At 43.1% G+C, this 17,288-nt stretch overlaps 2 protein-coding genes across 3 annotated transcripts; one reads left to right on the forward strand and one right to left on the reverse strand.

The window, feature by feature from the left end:
- Positions 1–9,999: 9,999 nt before the first annotated feature.
- LOC124686874 (transmembrane protein 258-like) lies at positions 10,000–11,847 on the forward strand. Of its 2 annotated transcripts, XM_047220764.1 has the most exons (4): positions 10,000–10,078; positions 10,162–10,256; positions 11,397–11,475; positions 11,570–11,847. In XM_047220764.1, the coding sequence occupies exons 1-4, from the start codon at positions 10,076–10,078 to the stop codon at positions 11,615–11,617; spliced, it is 225 nt and encodes a 74-aa protein (XP_047076720.1). In that variant the 5' UTR covers positions 10,000–10,075; the 3' UTR covers positions 11,618–11,847. The 2 variants fall into 2 exon arrangements, with proteins under 2 accessions (XP_047076720.1, XP_047076719.1); XM_047220763.1 differs by lacking the exon at positions 10,000–10,078 and having other exon boundaries at positions 10,156–10,256.
- Positions 11,848–13,926: 2,079 nt separating this feature from the next.
- Positions 13,927–15,653, reverse strand: LOC124686875 (eukaryotic initiation factor 4A-1-like). Its single transcript, XM_047220765.1, has 4 exons — positions 15,608–15,653; positions 15,374–15,477; positions 14,849–15,273; positions 13,927–14,659 (listed from the first exon to the last, which is right to left on the reverse strand). The coding sequence occupies exons 1-4, from the start codon at positions 15,616–15,618 to the stop codon at positions 14,027–14,029; spliced, it is 1,173 nt and encodes a 390-aa protein (XP_047076721.1). The 5' UTR covers positions 15,619–15,653; the 3' UTR covers positions 13,927–14,026.
- Positions 15,654–17,288: the final 1,635 nt, after the last annotated feature.

Genomic DNA, 17,288 nt, shown 5'->3' on the forward strand with positions numbered 1-17,288 from the left:
CAGAAGACCGAAGAGCATACGAAGTGGGGCCACGAGGTGGCCAGACCACAAGGCGGCGCGGCCAAGGAGGGGCCTGCGCCGCCCTATGGTGTGGGCCCCTCGTCAGCCCTCCGACTCTGCCCTTCCGCCTACTTAAAGCCTCCGTCGCGAAACCCCTGATACGAAGAACCACGATACGGAAAACCTTCCAGAGCCGCCACCATCGCGAAGCCAAGATCTGGGGGACAGGAGTCTCTGCTCCGGCACCCTGCCGGAGCGGGGAAGTGCCCCCGGAAGGCTTCTCCATCGACACCGTTGCCATCTCCACCGCCATCTTCATCACCGCTGCTGCTCCCATGAGGAGGGAGTAGTTCTCCATCGAGGCTCGGGGCTGTACCGGTAGCTATGTGGTTAATCTCTCTCCTATGTACTTCAATACAATAATCTCATGAGCTGCCTTACATGATTGAGATTCATATGATGATGCTTGTAATCTAGATGTCATTATGCTAGTCAAGTGAGTTTTACTCATGTGATCTCCGGAGACTCCTTGTCCCACGTGTGTAAAGGTGACAGTGTGTGCACCGTGTGGGTCTCTTAGGCTATATTTCACAGAATACTTATTCACTGTTATGAATGGCATAGTGAAGTGCTTATTTATATCTCTTTATGATTGCAATGTATTTTGTATCACAATTTATCTATGTGCTACTCTAGCAATGTTATTAAAGTAGTTTATTCCTCCTGCACGGTGTAATGGTGACAGTGTGTGCATCCGTGTTAGTACTTGGCGTATGCTATGATTATGATCTCTTGTAGATTATGAAGTTAACTATTGCTATGATAGTATTGATGTGTATTATTCCTCCTACATAGCATGAAGGTGACAGTGTGCATGCTATGTTAGTACTTGGTTTAGTCTTATTGATCTATCTTGCACTCTAAGGTTATTTAAATATGAACATTGAATTGTGGAGCTTGTTAACTCCGGCATTGAGGGTTCGTGTAATCCTACGCAATGTGTTCATCATCCAACAAGAATGTAGAGTATGCATTTATCTATTATGTTATGTGATCAAAGTTGAGAGTGTCCACTAGTGAAAGTCTAATCCCTAGGCCTTGTTCCTAAATATCGCTATCGTTGCTTGTTTCTTGTTTCTTCGTGTTACTACTTGCTGCGTTACTACTGCTTGTTTATTGTCCTGGGCAAAGCACTTTTCTGGTGCCGTTGCTACTTCTCATATATATTCATACCACCTGTATTTCACTATCTCTTCGCCGAACTAGTACACCTATTAGGTGTGTTGGGGACACAAGAGACTTCTTGCTTTGTGGTTGCGGGGTTGCATGAGAGGGATATCTTTGACCTCTTCCTCCCTGAGATCGATAAACCTTGGGTGATCCACTTAAGGGAAACTTGCTTGCTGTTCTACAAACCTCTCGCTCTTGGAGGCCCAACACTTGTCTACAAGAATAGAAGCTCCCGTAGACATCAAGCACTTTTTCTGGCGCCGTTGCCAGGGAGGAAAGGTAAAAGGCACTCATACTCCGGTCTCAGGTAAAGTACTTTTCTGGCACCGTTGTGTGTGTGCTCGAAGCTATTTACTTTAGATCCTGCAATTGCATCTTTTTGTTTCTTGTTTACACTAGTTTGGCATAATGGACAACAATGAGCTTCTTATTCTATTTCCTGATTTAAAACATGGATTGTTTGATGCGAAAATTAAAAAACCTATGGAATCTTATTTGCATGCTGGTAGTAATATTAGTATGAACGCTTTGAACACCATTGTTGATAATAATGTAGAAAGTTCTAAGCTTGGGGAAGCTGGTTTTCATGATCTTTTTAGTCCTCCAAGCATTGAGGAGAAAATTTTCTTTGATGATACTTTGCCTCCTATTTATGATGATTATAATAGTGGTCTTTTGGTGCCACCTACTATGGAGAGTAAATTTTGTTGTGATTATACTATGCCTCCTACACTTGATGAGAATAATAATGATAGCTACTTTGCTGAATTTGCTCCCACTATTACTAATAAAATTAATTATGCCTATGTGGAGAGTAATAATTTTATGCATGAGACTCATGATAAGAATGCTTTATGTGATAGTTATATTTTTGGGTTTGCTCATGATGCTACTGAAAGTTATTATGAGAGAGGAAAATATGATTGTAGAAATTTTCATGTTACTAAAATGCCTCTCTATGTGCTGAAATTTTTGATGATACACTTGTTTTATCTTCCTATGCTTGTTACTTTGCTCTTCATGAACTTGTTTATTTACAAGACTCCTATGCATAGGAAGCATGTTAGACTTAAATTTGTTTTGAATTTGCCTCTTGATGCTCTCTTTTGCTTCAAATACTATTTCTTGCGAGTGCATCATTAAAGCTGCTTGAGCCCATCTTAACGGCTATAAAGAAAGAACTTCTTGGGAGATAACCCATGTGTTATTTTGCTACAGTACTTTGTTTTATATTTGAGTCTTGGAAGTTGTTTACTACTGTAGCAACCTCTCCTTATCTTAGTTTTATGTTTTGTTGTGCCAAGTAAAGTCTTTGATAGTAAAGTAAGTACTAGATTTGGATTACTGCGCAGTTCCAGATTTCTTTGTTGTCACGAATCTGGGTCTACCTCCCTGTAGGTAGCTCAGAAAATTAAGCCAATTTACGTGCATGATCCTCAGATATGTACGCAACTTTCATTCAATTTGAGCATTTTCATTTGAGCAAGTCTGGTGGCCTAATAAAATCCATCTTTACGGACTGTTCTGTTTTGACAGATTCTGCCTTTTATTTCGCATTGCCTCTTTTGCTATGTTGGATGAATTTCTTTGATCCATTAATGTCCAGTAGCTTTATGCAATGTCCAGAAGTGTTAAGAATGATTGTGTCACCTCTGAACATGTGAATTTTTATTGTGCACTAACCCTCTAATGAGTTGTTTCGAGTTTGGTGTGGAGGAAGTTTTCAAGGATCAAGAGAGGAGTATGATGCAATATGATCAAGGAGAGTGAAAGCTCTAAGCTTGGGGATGCCCCGGTGGTTCACCCCTGCATATTATAAGAAGACTCAAGCGTCTAAGCTTGGGGATGCCCAAGGCATCCCCTTCTTCATCGACAACATTATCAGGTTCCTCCCCTGAAACTATATTTTTATTCCGTCACATCTTATGCACTTTGCTTGGAGCGTCGGTTTGTTTTTGTTTTTTGTTTTGTTTGAATAAAATGTATCCTAGCATTCACTTTGTGGGAGAGAGACACGCTCCGCTGTAGCATATGGACAAGTATGTCCTTAGGCTCTACTCATAGTATTCATGGCGAAGTTTCTTCTTCGTTAAATTGTTATATGGTTGGAATTGGAAAATGCTACATGTAGTAATTCTAAAATGTCTTGGATAATTTGATACTTGGCAATTGTTGTGCTCATGTTTAAGCTCTTGCATCATATACTTTGCACCCATTAATGAAGAAACACTTAGAGCTTGCTAATTTGGTTTGCATATTTGGTTTCTCTAGAGTCTAGATAACATCTAGTATTGAGTTTTGAACAACAAGGAAGACGGTGTAGAGTCTTATAATGTTTACAATATGTCTTTTATGTGAGTTTTGCTGCACCGTTCATCCTTGTGTTTGTTTCAAATAACCTTGCTAGCCTAAACCTTGTATCGAGAGGGAATACTTCTCATGCATCCAAAATACTTGAGCCAACCACTATGCCAATTGTGTCCACCATACCTACCTACTACATGGTATTTATCCGCCATTCCAAAGTAAATTGCTTGAGTGCTACCTTTAAAATTCCATCATTCACCTTTGCAATATATAGCTCATGGGACAAATAGCTTAAAAACTATTGTGGTATTGAATATGTACTTATGCACTTTATCTCTTATTAAGTTGCTTGTTGTGCGATAACCATGTTTACGGGACGCCATCAACTATTCTTTGTTGAATATCATGTGAGTTGCTATGCATGTCCGTCTTGTCCGAAGTAAGAGAGATCTACCACCTTAATGGTTGGAGCATGCATATTGTTAGAGAAGAACATTGGGCCGCTAACTAAAGCCATGAATCATGGTGGAAGTTTCGGTTTTGGACATACATCCTCAATCTCATATGAGAATAATAATTGTTGCCACATGCTTATGTATTAAAGAGGAGTCCATTATACTGTTGTCCATGTTGTCCCGGTATGGATGTCTAAGTTGAGAATAATCAAAAGCGAGAAATCCAAAATGCGAGCTTTCTCCTTAGACCTTTGTACAGGAGGCATGGAGGTACCCCATTGTGACACTTGGTTAAAACATGTGCATTGCAAAGATCCGGTAGTCCAAGCTAATTAGGACAAGGTGCGGGCACTATTAGTATACTATGCATGAGACTTGCAACTTGTAAGATATAATTTACATAACTCATATGCTTTATTACTACCGTTGACAAAATTGTTTCATGTTTTCAAAATAAAAGCTCTAGCACAAATATAGCAATCGATGCTTTCCTCTTTGAAGGACCATTCTCTTTACCTTTATGTTGAGTCAGTTCACCTATCTCTCTCCACCTCAAGAAGCAAACACTTGTGTGAAGCTGTGCATTGATTCCTACATACTTGCATATTGCACTTGTTATATTACTCTATGTTGACAATTATCCATGAGATATACATGTTACAAGTTGAAAGCAACCGCTGAAACTTAATCTTCCTTTGTGTTGCTTCAATACCTTTACTTTGATTTATTGCTTTATGAGTTAACTCTTATGCAAGACTTATTAATGCTTGTCTTGAAGTACTATTCATGAAAAGTCTTTGCTTTATGATTCACTTGTTTACTCATGTCATTACCATTGTTTTGATCGCTGCATCCACTACATATGTTTACAAATAGTATGATCAAGGTTATGATGGCATGTCACTTCAGAAATTATCTTTGTTATCGTTTTACCGCTCGGGACGAGCGAGAACTAAGCTTGGGGATGCTTGATACGTCTCCGACGTATCGATAATTTCTTATGTTCTATGCCATATTATTGATGATACCTACATGTTTTATGCACACTTTATGTCATATTCGTGCATTTTACGGAACTAACCTATTAACAAGATGCCGAAGTGCCGATTCTTTGTTTTACTGCTGTTTTTGGTTTCAGAAATCCTAGTAACGAAATATTCTCGGAATTGGACGAAATCAAGACCCGGGGGCCTATTTCGCCACGAACCTTCCGGAAGACCGAAGAGCATACGAAGTGGGGCCACGAGGTGGCCGGACCACAAGGCGGCGCGGCCAAGGAGGGGCCCGCGCCGCCCTATGGTGTGGGCCCCTCGTCGGCCCTCCGACTCTGCCCTTCCGCCTACTTAAAGCCTCCGTCGCGAAACCCACGATACGAAGAACCACGATACGGAAAACCTTCCCGAGCCGCCGCCATCGCGAAGCCAAGATGCGGGGACGGGAGTCTCGCTCCGGCACCTCGCCGGAGCGGGGAAGTGCCCCGGAAGGCTTCTCCATCGACACCGTTGCCATCTCCACCGCCATCTTCATCACCGCTGCTGCTCCCATGAGGAGGGAGTAGTTCTCCATCGAGGCTCGGGGCTGTACTCGGTAGCTATGTGGTTAATCTCTCTCCTATGTACTTCAATACAATAATCTCATGAGCTGCCTTACATGATTGAGATTCATATGATGATGCTTGTAATCTAGATGTCATTATGCTAGTCAAGTGAGTTTTACTCATGTGATCTCCGGAGACTCCTTGTCCCACGTGTGTAAAGGTGACGGTGTGTGCACCGTGTGGGTCTCTTAGGCTATATTTCACAGAATACTTATTCACTGTTATGAATGGCATAGTGAAGTGCTTATTTATATCTCTTTATGATTGCAATGCATTTTGTATCACAATTTATCTATGTGCTACTCTAGCAATGTTATTAAAGTAGTTTATTCCTCCTGCACGGTGTAATGGTGACAGTGTGTGCATCCGTGTTAGTACTTGGCGTATGCTATGATTATGATCTCTTGTAGATTATGAAGTTAACTATTGCTATGATAGTATTGATGTGTATTATTCCTCCTACATAGCATGAAGGTGACAGTGTGCATGCTATGTTAGTACTTGGTTTAGTCTTATTGATCTTTCTTGCACTCTAAGGTTATTTAAATATGAACATTGAATTGTGGAGCTTGTTAACTCCGGCATTGAGGGTTCGTGTAATCCTACGCAATGTGTTCATCATCCAACAAGAGTGTAGAGTATGCATTTATCTATTCTGTTATGTGATCAAAGTTGAGAGTGTCCACTAGTGAAAGTCTAATCCCTAGGCCTTGTTCCTAAATATCGCTATCGTTGCTTGTTTACTCGTTTCTACTTGCGTTACTACTGCATGCGTTACTACTGCTTGTTTCTTGTCCTGGGCAAAGCACTTTTACAGTGCTGTTGCTACTGCTCATATATATTCATACCACCTGTATTTCACTATCTCTTCGCCGAACTAGTACACCTATTAGGTGTGTTGGGGACACAAGAGACTTCTTGCTTTGTGGTTGCGGGGTTGCATGAGAGGGATATCTTTGACCTCTTCCTCCCTGAGATCGATAAACCTTGGGTGATCCACTTAAGGGAAACTTGCTGCTGTTCTACAAACCTCTGCTCTTGGAGGCCCAACACTGTCTACAAGAATAAAAGCTCCCGTAGACATCAATATAACCTCTATAATCATCAATCCAGCTTTGACTTAAATTATTTAGGATGAATCCTATATTCCTATGATTAATTCAATTGCTCTTGTGGTGATTCTATTTTATAAACTACTATTTCATTTGGTTCCCAAAGCAAGCACTTGGGAAGCAAAATAGAATTGAATATTGGTTCACTCTACTCACCACATGGTATTTAGTTCTAAGTATCTATGGCTTGGTTTATACTTGTGATCCATGATACACAAGTAGGGCATAATATTTCATGTGGAGTGAATTCTATGTGAAAGGTTTAGAGCTTTAGTGATGCTTTACTAATTGAAGTATAAAATAGGCATGAGGCATGGCAGGGTTATAATTATAATCCAAAGTAATCCATGGGTTGGAATTCACATGTAGTTTAGGGTTTAAGTAGTGATCACCAATATGATACACAACTAGAATTAGGATATGGGCATAAGCTTTGGTTATGTTTCACTAATGGAACATGGCTCTCACCTCCAAGATTAAAGGTTGGTTTGAACAATTAGAATTTAATACTACTCTAATATTCTCTAGGATAGATATGGATATGGTTAGCATCTATAACCTCACTCACTTTTCAATGTCTTTTAATAACCTAAGGTTCTACTCAGGAGATGATGATATGCTCCTCTAAATATATGGTTTGCCTAAGAATTCTACCTTGGTATCTTCTGAAGCTTGTTCTTCAGGAAATTTGATAAACCTACATCTTGTGGTATGCCTCCACCTCCTAGCTTCTTCATCTTGATCCTAGCTAATTCACATGGAGTGGCTCTATGTATTTGTTCCCATGTATCATGCTACAAGATGAGAAAAGGAATGAAGGGTGTGGCTCTATTTATAGGCTTGGGCAAGCTCTAGCATCATGACACATAGGTGGTGACTCTTGTGTTGGTTAGATGACTAAGGTGCTTGGTTGTCATGCCCTTATCCATAGCAATCCTTTGAGCATGAGGTGGCATAGCTTGGAAAGCAAGTCATGTAGATATTTTCATCCTATGTGGCATGATCCTTATCCTCTCATATGATTTATCTTTGGATAGCCAAGTGGCATTTGGTACTAAATATCTTGTGGATGGTTTTATACTTGTGAATAGTGTACCACATCATATATGATTGGATTTATGTTATAATACTGGTCAAAAGGTCAATGTTGAGGGTTATTTCTGAATTTTGGATAGTTGGTGTTTGAATTCACCAAGGCATGATCATATGAGTTTCAAAATACTCATAGTTAGTTTTATTCAAATCGTTTGAACTATAAATCGTAATGTAAATGGATTTAGTTTTATGATATTCCATATACTTAATAAGTTATGATTTAAATAAGAATGTGTGGCTTTTATGCACTTTAGACCCTGTGGTTTACCTTATTTGGTAATAAGTTTAAAAGTGAATTAATTTATACACAAAGGTAGTTGCTAACTTTTAAGTGTTAATAAGTTAGGGTTTGATTCTTAAAGAATGTGTTGTTGTAAATATAATTCCATTTGATCTAATCCATAGATCAAATCATCTCTACCCAAAACAAGGTTTTAACAAAGATCACGAGTGAAGTTTATAGCGCTTGACTTGGTGATCTACTTCGGTTCCGACAAGTCAAGTGAAACTTCGATTCATTGTGGTAAGTTTTATTTGAAAGCGCGAAAATTCCCCGGATTTTCTATGCATGAATGCAATGCACACTTTGGTGTTCTCTCATTTTATAGCCTCTAAACCTGGGATATTACATAGGCACCATACCCTAACAATCTTATGGCTATTACATGAACAATCTCATCCAATCCCTACCATCCCCTTCAGCCTACAACGGGGATTTACTCACACATGGATGGGGGAAGCATGGATGGTCGATGGAGAGGCGTCGATGGCGATGATGGCGATGATCTCCTCCAATTCCCCGTCCCGGCAGGGTGCCAGAACGGAGTTTCTGATCCCGAAATAGGGTTTTTCGATGGCGACGGAGTTCTGGATGTCTTCTGGAAAATTGGTCGAACCCCCGTGCGTTTTTAGGTCAAGGGCTTTAAGTAGTCCAGAGGGGAGCGCCTGGGGCTGGCCGAGGCGGCGTCCCCATGTGGTGGCGCGGCCATGGGCCCACCGCGCCGCCATGTGGCGTGCGCGCCTCGTGGCCCCCCTCCGTCTCGTCTTCTGGCTCCGTGGGTCTTCTGTAAAAATAGGCCCATTGCAATTATTTCCGGGGATTTTCCTGAAAGTTGATTTTCTGCACAAAAATAAGACACCAGGGCAATTCTGCTGAAAACAGCGTTAGTCCGTGTTAGTTGTATCCAAAATACACAAATTAGAGGCAAGACAATAGAAAAAGTGTTCGGAAAAGTACATACGTTTTGGACGTATCAATGGTTACGGCGCCGCTAGCGGCGTGCGGCCGTTATGGCCCAGCATCGAGTACGTGGTCGCCAGCCGGCGCGGCATTGTTGCGGATAGGCGAGTTCGGCAGAGGTGTGAGGAGAGCGGCGGTGGTGGAGAGGCTAGTGCGGCGGAGGTGAGCGAAGAGGGTGCACTAAATAGGCGATGGCGACTCGCCGCCGAGCATCCAAGGCGTTACATTTACGGTGGCGTATCTGCGTGGAAAACCGGTGGCTTCATTAACGGCAACCCACCCCAGAGCATACGAGGGGTCACATTTGACCATTTGGCGCCCCGCGCATGGGTTTGCCGGCGATTGTATTGGGCTCTAAATGGTGCTGGCGCATTATCGAGCGCACCGGTGTGGCCCAAAAAATTCTTCGGGCCCTCAAAATGCTATTGAGGTCTCTATGGGGAGGGCCAGTGGAGATGCTCTAATGATGCTAATTTTATACCAACAATATTTATATACGTAAAGTAATTCTTGATCAAAGAAAAAAATGAAAAACGAGGCGCCTTATTTATGAAAATGGGGGGGGGGGGGGAGACATGCTTTTCGTTCTAAAATAAATTATAGACACTTTGTTCCAATTAATAAGACTTATTAATTTAGATAAAAGTCAAATGTTACATATTTGGTTAAATATATGGAAGAAAATACCAACATTTACGGTATTATAATAAGTACTCTAAAAATATATGTAGTATGGTGTATATCTATTGCTCTTTACTGGTACTGTAAATGTTTCTATTTTTCTAAATATTGGTTGAATTTTAAAGATGTTCAATTTTGACTAAATTTTTACGTTTGGAACGGTTATAGATTTAGTCAAAATTTATGAACTTCTACCTGAGTCCCGCTGGGCTAGAACGAAAGATATCAGTTCTGAAGTCCAGTTGGACCCCCAGCCCAACCACTGAAGCTTCTTCTTTCTCCTCGGCCTGGGTTCGGTCTCGCAGAAGCGACACAGCGCGAGGAGAGGAGAGCAGGAGGTTCCGAATTCAGATCCGGAATGGTGAGATTGCCCGCCCCGAATCTCCTCTAGGGTTTTGCTTTCTGTCTGTGCTCTGACTCGACTCTACCGTGGACACGATGCAGGCGGCGGTCTCGAGCCCGGTGCCGGTGTCCTGGTACCCCGCGCTGGCCGTCCTCACGGTCGCCGTCGGCCTCATGCTCACCGCCTCCTTCTTCATGTACGTATAGCCAACCAGCCCCTGCAGCTCCTTTCCTCTATCTCTCCTCTGTACTCGCGCTTGATTTGGGTCCTTGGATGTGAATTAGTCACTGACGCAAGTCTCGATCTGCAAGTAGAACCATTTATGGATCGTGGTCTTCTATAATCTGGATCTGGGTCTGGTTTGTACCCAAACTGAACTAGCAGTGCATAGGTGTAGAAATCATAGGGTGCTAGGAGCATAATAACTATACACGTTACTGCCCTGCATAAGTTGCTCAGGTAGTGTTCAGTGCAATTGCCTCATTTTACTGTTGTTTGGTGTGCCCTTGTTGGTAAAACGAATGGTTCCTGTCAAACGGTAAATATTACCTTTCAAGTCATCCGAAGGAACTGGGACAATTTGCGATTGGACCTCAGGGAATATATTGGCACGTTTGGATCCTAAGCAAAGATTAGTTATAGCTTTGCCAAGCAAGGTTATGTGTTTGGAAGAAATTTAAAAAGCTAGCTTTGCCAAGCCAACTAGCCTCAATAGGCTAGAAAATCTTTGCCCAGCTAGGCGAGCCAAATCGGCTCGCTTCCGTCGGCAAGAAATGAGGAAAAGTGGAGTTAACCGTCGCAGTAGTGGTATCTGCCATTTGTATGTGAGCTGATACATCGTGGTTAGCCGGTAGCAAGGCGACTGAACCAAATTAGTAGCCTAGCCTCCGTGGGAAATAGCTTTTGCTGGCTAGATATCTTTGCTCGGATAGGCTTCATGAGCAAAGAACCAAACACACCCTATGTGAGCTAGTTAGTTTGCAATTTACGAGTGTGTAATAGGTTTGCATGTTTTCCACTCTATTTGCTGATATGTTTACTCATGTTTGCACTTTGTGAGTGTGTTACCGCGCTAAGTTTGCATGTTTTCCTCGCAATCGACTCTTCGACGATATGTTTACTCGTATTTTCCACTCAATTTGTGAGTGTGTTACTGTGTATAGGTTTGCAATTCCTTTGTTATGAGGTGAAGCAGTTTTTGTCGGTCTTCATGTTGAATTACAGAGAACCATCTATATATATCTGCAATTCTGCGTAGATTGTAGATGAGTCTGTTGATAAAACATAAAAAAACTGTTTTACTCACCATTTTTTCTCTGATCATTTTGTATACCAGTTATGAAGCGACCTCATCCACGCGCAGCCGAAGCTTAGCCAAGGAGATCACCACCGCAGCTGTCGCTTCCGTTTTTCTGGTGAGCCTACTGAAACACCGATTGTTTTCATCAATCCAAAACTCCAAACGTGGAACCAGAGCTTGTTGATATATTAACGGAATTTGCTTCACAGGGTTTTGGATCTCTCTTCGTTCTCCTCGCAAGTGGTGTTTATGTCTGACGAGTGACTATAGCCTATACCTACATGGATGTGCGAGATTTTCTCCATGAAAAGGACATCGAGGATTCAAAATTCTGTGTTTAGGGGTTGTCTTGTGTGTAGAAGTTTATGTGTCAGTTAATCCTCATTTCACATGTGACATGACAGTATTACAGTACAGATAGATCGAGGCACCGTTAGTTACTGAATTACTACTATGGCCAGCCTAATAAATTTGCCAGTGTCGTGTATCTGATCCTGGCATGGAACCAACACTAGTTCGTGTGGGAGTCAGATTGGAATTGCGCTGTACCCCTAACTATAAATCTCCCTGTTGGGCGTGCCTCGTCTCTCCGGCATCGCCCCTCTCCAGAAACCAAATCTAGCGACCCACACCAACTGAGACCGCCAGCAATGTCGGGTCGAGCCAGCTTGCCGTCCGGCTGCTTGCTGGACCGCCGCGTGCGCACCGACTTTGACGACTACGACGAGGAAGACCTTGTCGCCCTGCAGCCGTTCACAATACTCAGATCAGTCGAGAAGAAGGCGTCCGGATTCTATTACTACCAGGACGACGCCGACAGGATGGTTCAGAGAATGCAGATCGGGGTGCACCTCGCCGACGCGCCTCCAGGTATATCCTGCCTTGGCCTCCGAGGCGTCAGCCCGGTGACCAACATCGAAGCCGTCGACGGGAACATCATCGTCTTGACGACCACACTCCTCCATGATCTCAGCCGGATCGTCTACCTCATCTACGACTCCGTGAAAGGGTCGGTCCACATGATCCCCGCGCCGGAAAGCCCCTCCTGGGTATTCACCGGCCTCACCATCCGCGCCCTCCTCGGCCGCCCATCACGCCATGGCGGCGACGACGACGACTATGCCCTGGTTCTAGCGGGGAAGCTGGAGGACTTCCCTGGCAGCGGGCGACTGCAGGATGCTCTCTTACTGTGGCGTCCCACATCCTCGTCCTCGCCGCCGTGGTCCAAGATCAAGAAAGCATGTTTCCCGGCCGAGGCGTCCTGCTGGGACGTGTACCAGGCCGACATGGTGTTCTCATACCGCGGCCGCGGGCTCTGGGTGGACCTCCTGCTAGGCATCAGCTACTGTGACTTGGATGCCCTTCTTGACAACTACAACGATGACGACGACCTCGTGGTGGCGTTTGGCTTCATCCACCTCCCTGTCAAGCCCACTGATCACCACCGCGGGAGCAGCGGTGTGTCGTCGGAGCCGAAAGCCTTCCGCACCATTGGCGTCACCCAAAAGAGCCTCCTCAGGTTCGTCTCCATCGATGGCTTCCTCGAGGAGCACGTTGAACTCAAGAACCGCAGCATCAGCGTCTGGACGCTGGGTCATCAAGGGTGGGAACTGGACTGCAAGATCCGCCTCGAGCACCTCTGGGGTTTCACGGGGTTCGGCGACCTGCCAAAGGACATGACCCCCATGTACCCCCTCCACTGCGCAGAGCATTCGCACATCGTTTACATCGCGCTTGGCGAGTACCGCGAGAAGCCCATGGGAAGAACATTCATCAGACAACGCTACGTGCTGGCCGTCGACTGGCGGGCTCAGACCGTCCAGGCATCCAGCCTCGCGGACTGTTTTGTTGGAAGCCACAATGTGGATCTCGTCTCTACTGATTTCAACTCCCATCTCCGCACCGTGGGGCTTGGCCTCCATATTATGGTCATGGAGATGATGAAGCAGTTAGCTTTGAACTCTTTGGACCCTTTGGACTATGATGAAGCTGAGGCAGCCGCGATCATAAAGGAGCGGCCATGGAGATGGCAAGAGACCTTCGAGGAACAAGATTGGAGCAAGCGTGGGAGCCCTGCTCTGCTTCCAGCTCGTTACTACTATCGGCCTTTGCCATATGGACCATGGTCACCTTAATCATCTATAGTTAATCTGCTGGCTTCTCACGAGTTTATAGTTAACAAAAACAAATAACCGAGAGCTCCCAAACGTTCATTTCAGCGTAAGAACTTCTTTTTGATCTTACAAGTGACCTATGCATTCACATCCAAAAGCAACTTGCTTCGCAGCCTGGTTCCAAGTCCAAGTCCAAATCCAAAGCCTGGCCTGAATTATTTGATCTGGCTTGAAAGATTCCGTAACCTGTTTGCATTCACACATTTGTGCTCTAGAAATCCACAGTATGGCAACAATAAACAACCGATGAGCAAACAAAACATTTGAAGCAACTACTGATATGCACCACATTCAAGTATCAAACCGCAATGACAGTAACATAACTGAACAAGTTATAATCCCATAAGACAAAATGCAGCAGTCTAGCTACCCGTCCGCACAACATAACAGCTTCCCAGATTCAACAAAATGCAGATGATGTGCAGCTCTCAGGAAAAGCGACCAAAAATCTAGCCGCACCGATCTCCACACTATAACCAACTAGGGTATTGCTCACTGGAGGTTTGCGGTGTTTGAGGGTAGCTCCGCTACCGGAGCGTTGCAGAACCTTTGGATGTCGGACAGAACACGGTAATCAGCGCGAGTAACAAAGCTGATGGTGACACCCTTCCCTCTGGGTTGTCCGCTTCGTTGCACATGACGAAGGTATTGCACCGGTTGTGTCGGCAGGTCATAGTTGATGACCACAGGGACCTCCAATCCGTCAGCGCCACGAAGGTCAGTGGTAATGAGAACACAAGAGGATCCAGAACTGAGATCCTGGATGGCAACTTCTCTTGCCTGCTGGTCCATACCACCGTGGCTTGTTGAGACAGTGTAATCCCTGCCTCTCATCTTCTCAGTCAGTGATTTGACCTTCCGACGTGCGTTGACAAAGATGATGCATTGTGTGACCGGCATGGTGCGAAAAATGTCACACAATTTATCAAACTTTGATTCTTCCTTCTCAACTTTAACATAGAACTGCCTAATGCTAATACTCTGAAGTTCTTCATCTTTCGGCACAATGACCTTCATAGGCTCATACATGCACTTCCGGCAAAGCTCGAGAGCTTCATGGGACATGGTGGTACAGAATACTCCAAACTGGATTTTGCTTGGGAGAAGCTGGATAATATCATAGATCTGCAAGAAAGATGGATGGTCATATGTTACAAAAATTAGAGGCCACCATAGAATCACATGAGCTTAACAAGATATATATTTAGAGTTTCGAATTAATAGAACAAGGATGATTAAGGCATGTGATGTTTGGCAATGCTCATCCGTTGTGATTACTATACAGCTGAGCTGGTAGGAGGATGCAAAACTAACCTGGTCCTTCAAACCTCCTGTGAGTATTTCATCTGCTTCATCCAAGACAAACATTCTAATGTTATCTGGACAGAGTGCTCGCCTTCTCAGCATGTCAAGAACACGACCAGGCGTAGCGACGATGACTTGAACGCTGCTCGACAAAAATTGATTGTCCCCACGAACGCTAGTTCCTCCAAAACAAGCATGAGCTTTGACACCTAGCCACTGACCAAGTGCTCCAATAACTTTCTCAGTCTCCTGTGCTAAGTCACGTGTTGGTACAAGGACCAACGCTTGGCATTCCGCAGATCCATAATCGAGTCGCTGCAGAACTCCACAGGCAAGTGTCACAGTTGTTCCATACAGCGACTGCTGAATAACATCCAGACCCTTACACAACGGGACAATTCCTCGTTGATGCACGGCAGAAGGCTTCTCCAGACCTTCAAAAAAATGCATGATGACTTCAGCATAATACATGTCGAATCAAGCAATAAGTGTTAGGTGGCATCTCAACATGGTAACAGATAAAGTAGGAATTACCATATGCATATATTCCCTTCAGCAGATTTTCTCGAAGGCCCATTTTAGTGAAACTGTCGTAGATCTCATTGTATGTGTTGAATTCCTCACAAATTTGAGTTGGCCTATATCATGCCATGTTGGAAGTAGTCAACTATCCATAGATATAACGAAATATGTAGACCATAAGGTCCATAACCCTGACATAGACAGGAAGAGAAACAAATGGACAGAAGCAAAATATCGATCACATACCGTGTGGTCATCTTAGAAACATGTTGTTTTCCATCAAACTGAGCTCCTTCTGGCGTCGTTCCAGGCACGGCAACACCTTCAAAGACGATGAAAACAAAATCACATACTAGCAGAATATTTTCTAACCAAAAACTTTGATAAAGCAGGGCGGTTACCCTGTTCCCTCAGAAACATTGTCAAAGTTCAACAGTAAAAGGATTGGAACTAAACCCCTATTTGACTTGTCAGCAACCACATCAAAATCAATGTAAGCAAAAGGCATCGCTGCAGTCGATTTGAAACCGATTAATCAATATATAAAATGATTTTTTATGGTACACTAAAGTACAGCTTGCTGGAAGCACTTGAGGAATACAAATCAGTTCATAATCAAAACTCCTATAATTTCTAAATGTGTACTTTATCCATCAGGGTATGTTCCCTCCACAAATTAGTAACGAAGTTATGGTCCTCCACATAACTCCAGTACTAATTTAAACTGCCATTTTTTTACTTGGCATTTAGAAAAACAATAGCAGTACTTTTATGAGCAGCAACACATGGACATCTCACTAGTTGCGTTTAAAACTTCTTTCCTCCCTAGTAAGCATTTTTGTAAAGCAGTAATGTAAGATATTTCTCTAATGTTCATGTAGACACAACCCGCCACAATTAGTAAGGCTGTCATCTTGCACTGCACTCTATAGTCCACCTGTTGCCTATTCCTATATTCCCAATTGTGTCACGTGTACAGTTGTACTTGAAAATCACTTTGTTTTTCATTTTCTACAGAGACTGGTAATCTAGTGCTATTTAGGCATTTTCCTTCTAAATTGTGACAGACAACAGGTTTGAAGGTATATGTACAACAATTTTATGCACATAGAATTCTGTATTACCTTCTGCCTCTGATATTCTAATCATGCACTCTGAACTTCCGCTGATAGGTTGTCCTCCTTCAGCTCTCAGAGTCTCTGGTGCTGTTTTTTTTCTCGTATAGTAGGTTGTACTGGTCCTTACTTTGCTGTGTTTTTTCTCTCCATCTCCGGATTCTTCAGTTGACTTTAGCCCTTTCCCCAGTAGACCTGTTTCTGCCATTTTCATTTCTTTTTCATGTTCCTTTTCTAACGAACTTTTTGAATCCAACAAATTGCATGTTGAGGTTACAACCCTTGTGGTGTTACTGCTGCTCCCTGGGTTTATTCCATTATTCGCTTCCTCTGAAGCAGCTTGCTGCTCTGTGGATCCTTTTTCCTTGGGATATCTTTTTCTCTCGTACACAATTTTTATAGGTGGCTTCTGTATACTTTCATGGGCACTGTTAGAACTGATATCCGCAAACAAAGTGGATGCTTCAGTTGATTCTTTTTGCTTCCGGCTTCTTCTTCTTGTGTATACATTTTTTATAGGTGGCTTCTGTATACCTTCATGGGCAGATCAGAAATGATGTCAGCAAATAAAGTGTGAACCAACTGGTAATGTGCCCAGCAAATTCACAACTCACATGATAATTAATTACATTTTCAAGAACTGAGAATTCGTTCATTTTCTATATCAAAATAATTTTAGCCCATGTGCTTATAAGTAATTTCCTTTTAGTTTGATTTGGTAAGGAATTTCTCATATAGTAGCATAATTGATAAATATATGGCAACAAAGTTCACAAATATGGATTTTTCACTCACCTCTGTAGGATCCTTCA

This window comes from Lolium rigidum, chromosome 2 (assembly GCF_022539505.1).
Source record: "Lolium rigidum isolate FL_2022 chromosome 2, APGP_CSIRO_Lrig_0.1, whole genome shotgun sequence".
Taxonomy (NCBI): Eukaryota; Viridiplantae; Streptophyta; class Magnoliopsida; order Poales; family Poaceae; genus Lolium; species Lolium rigidum.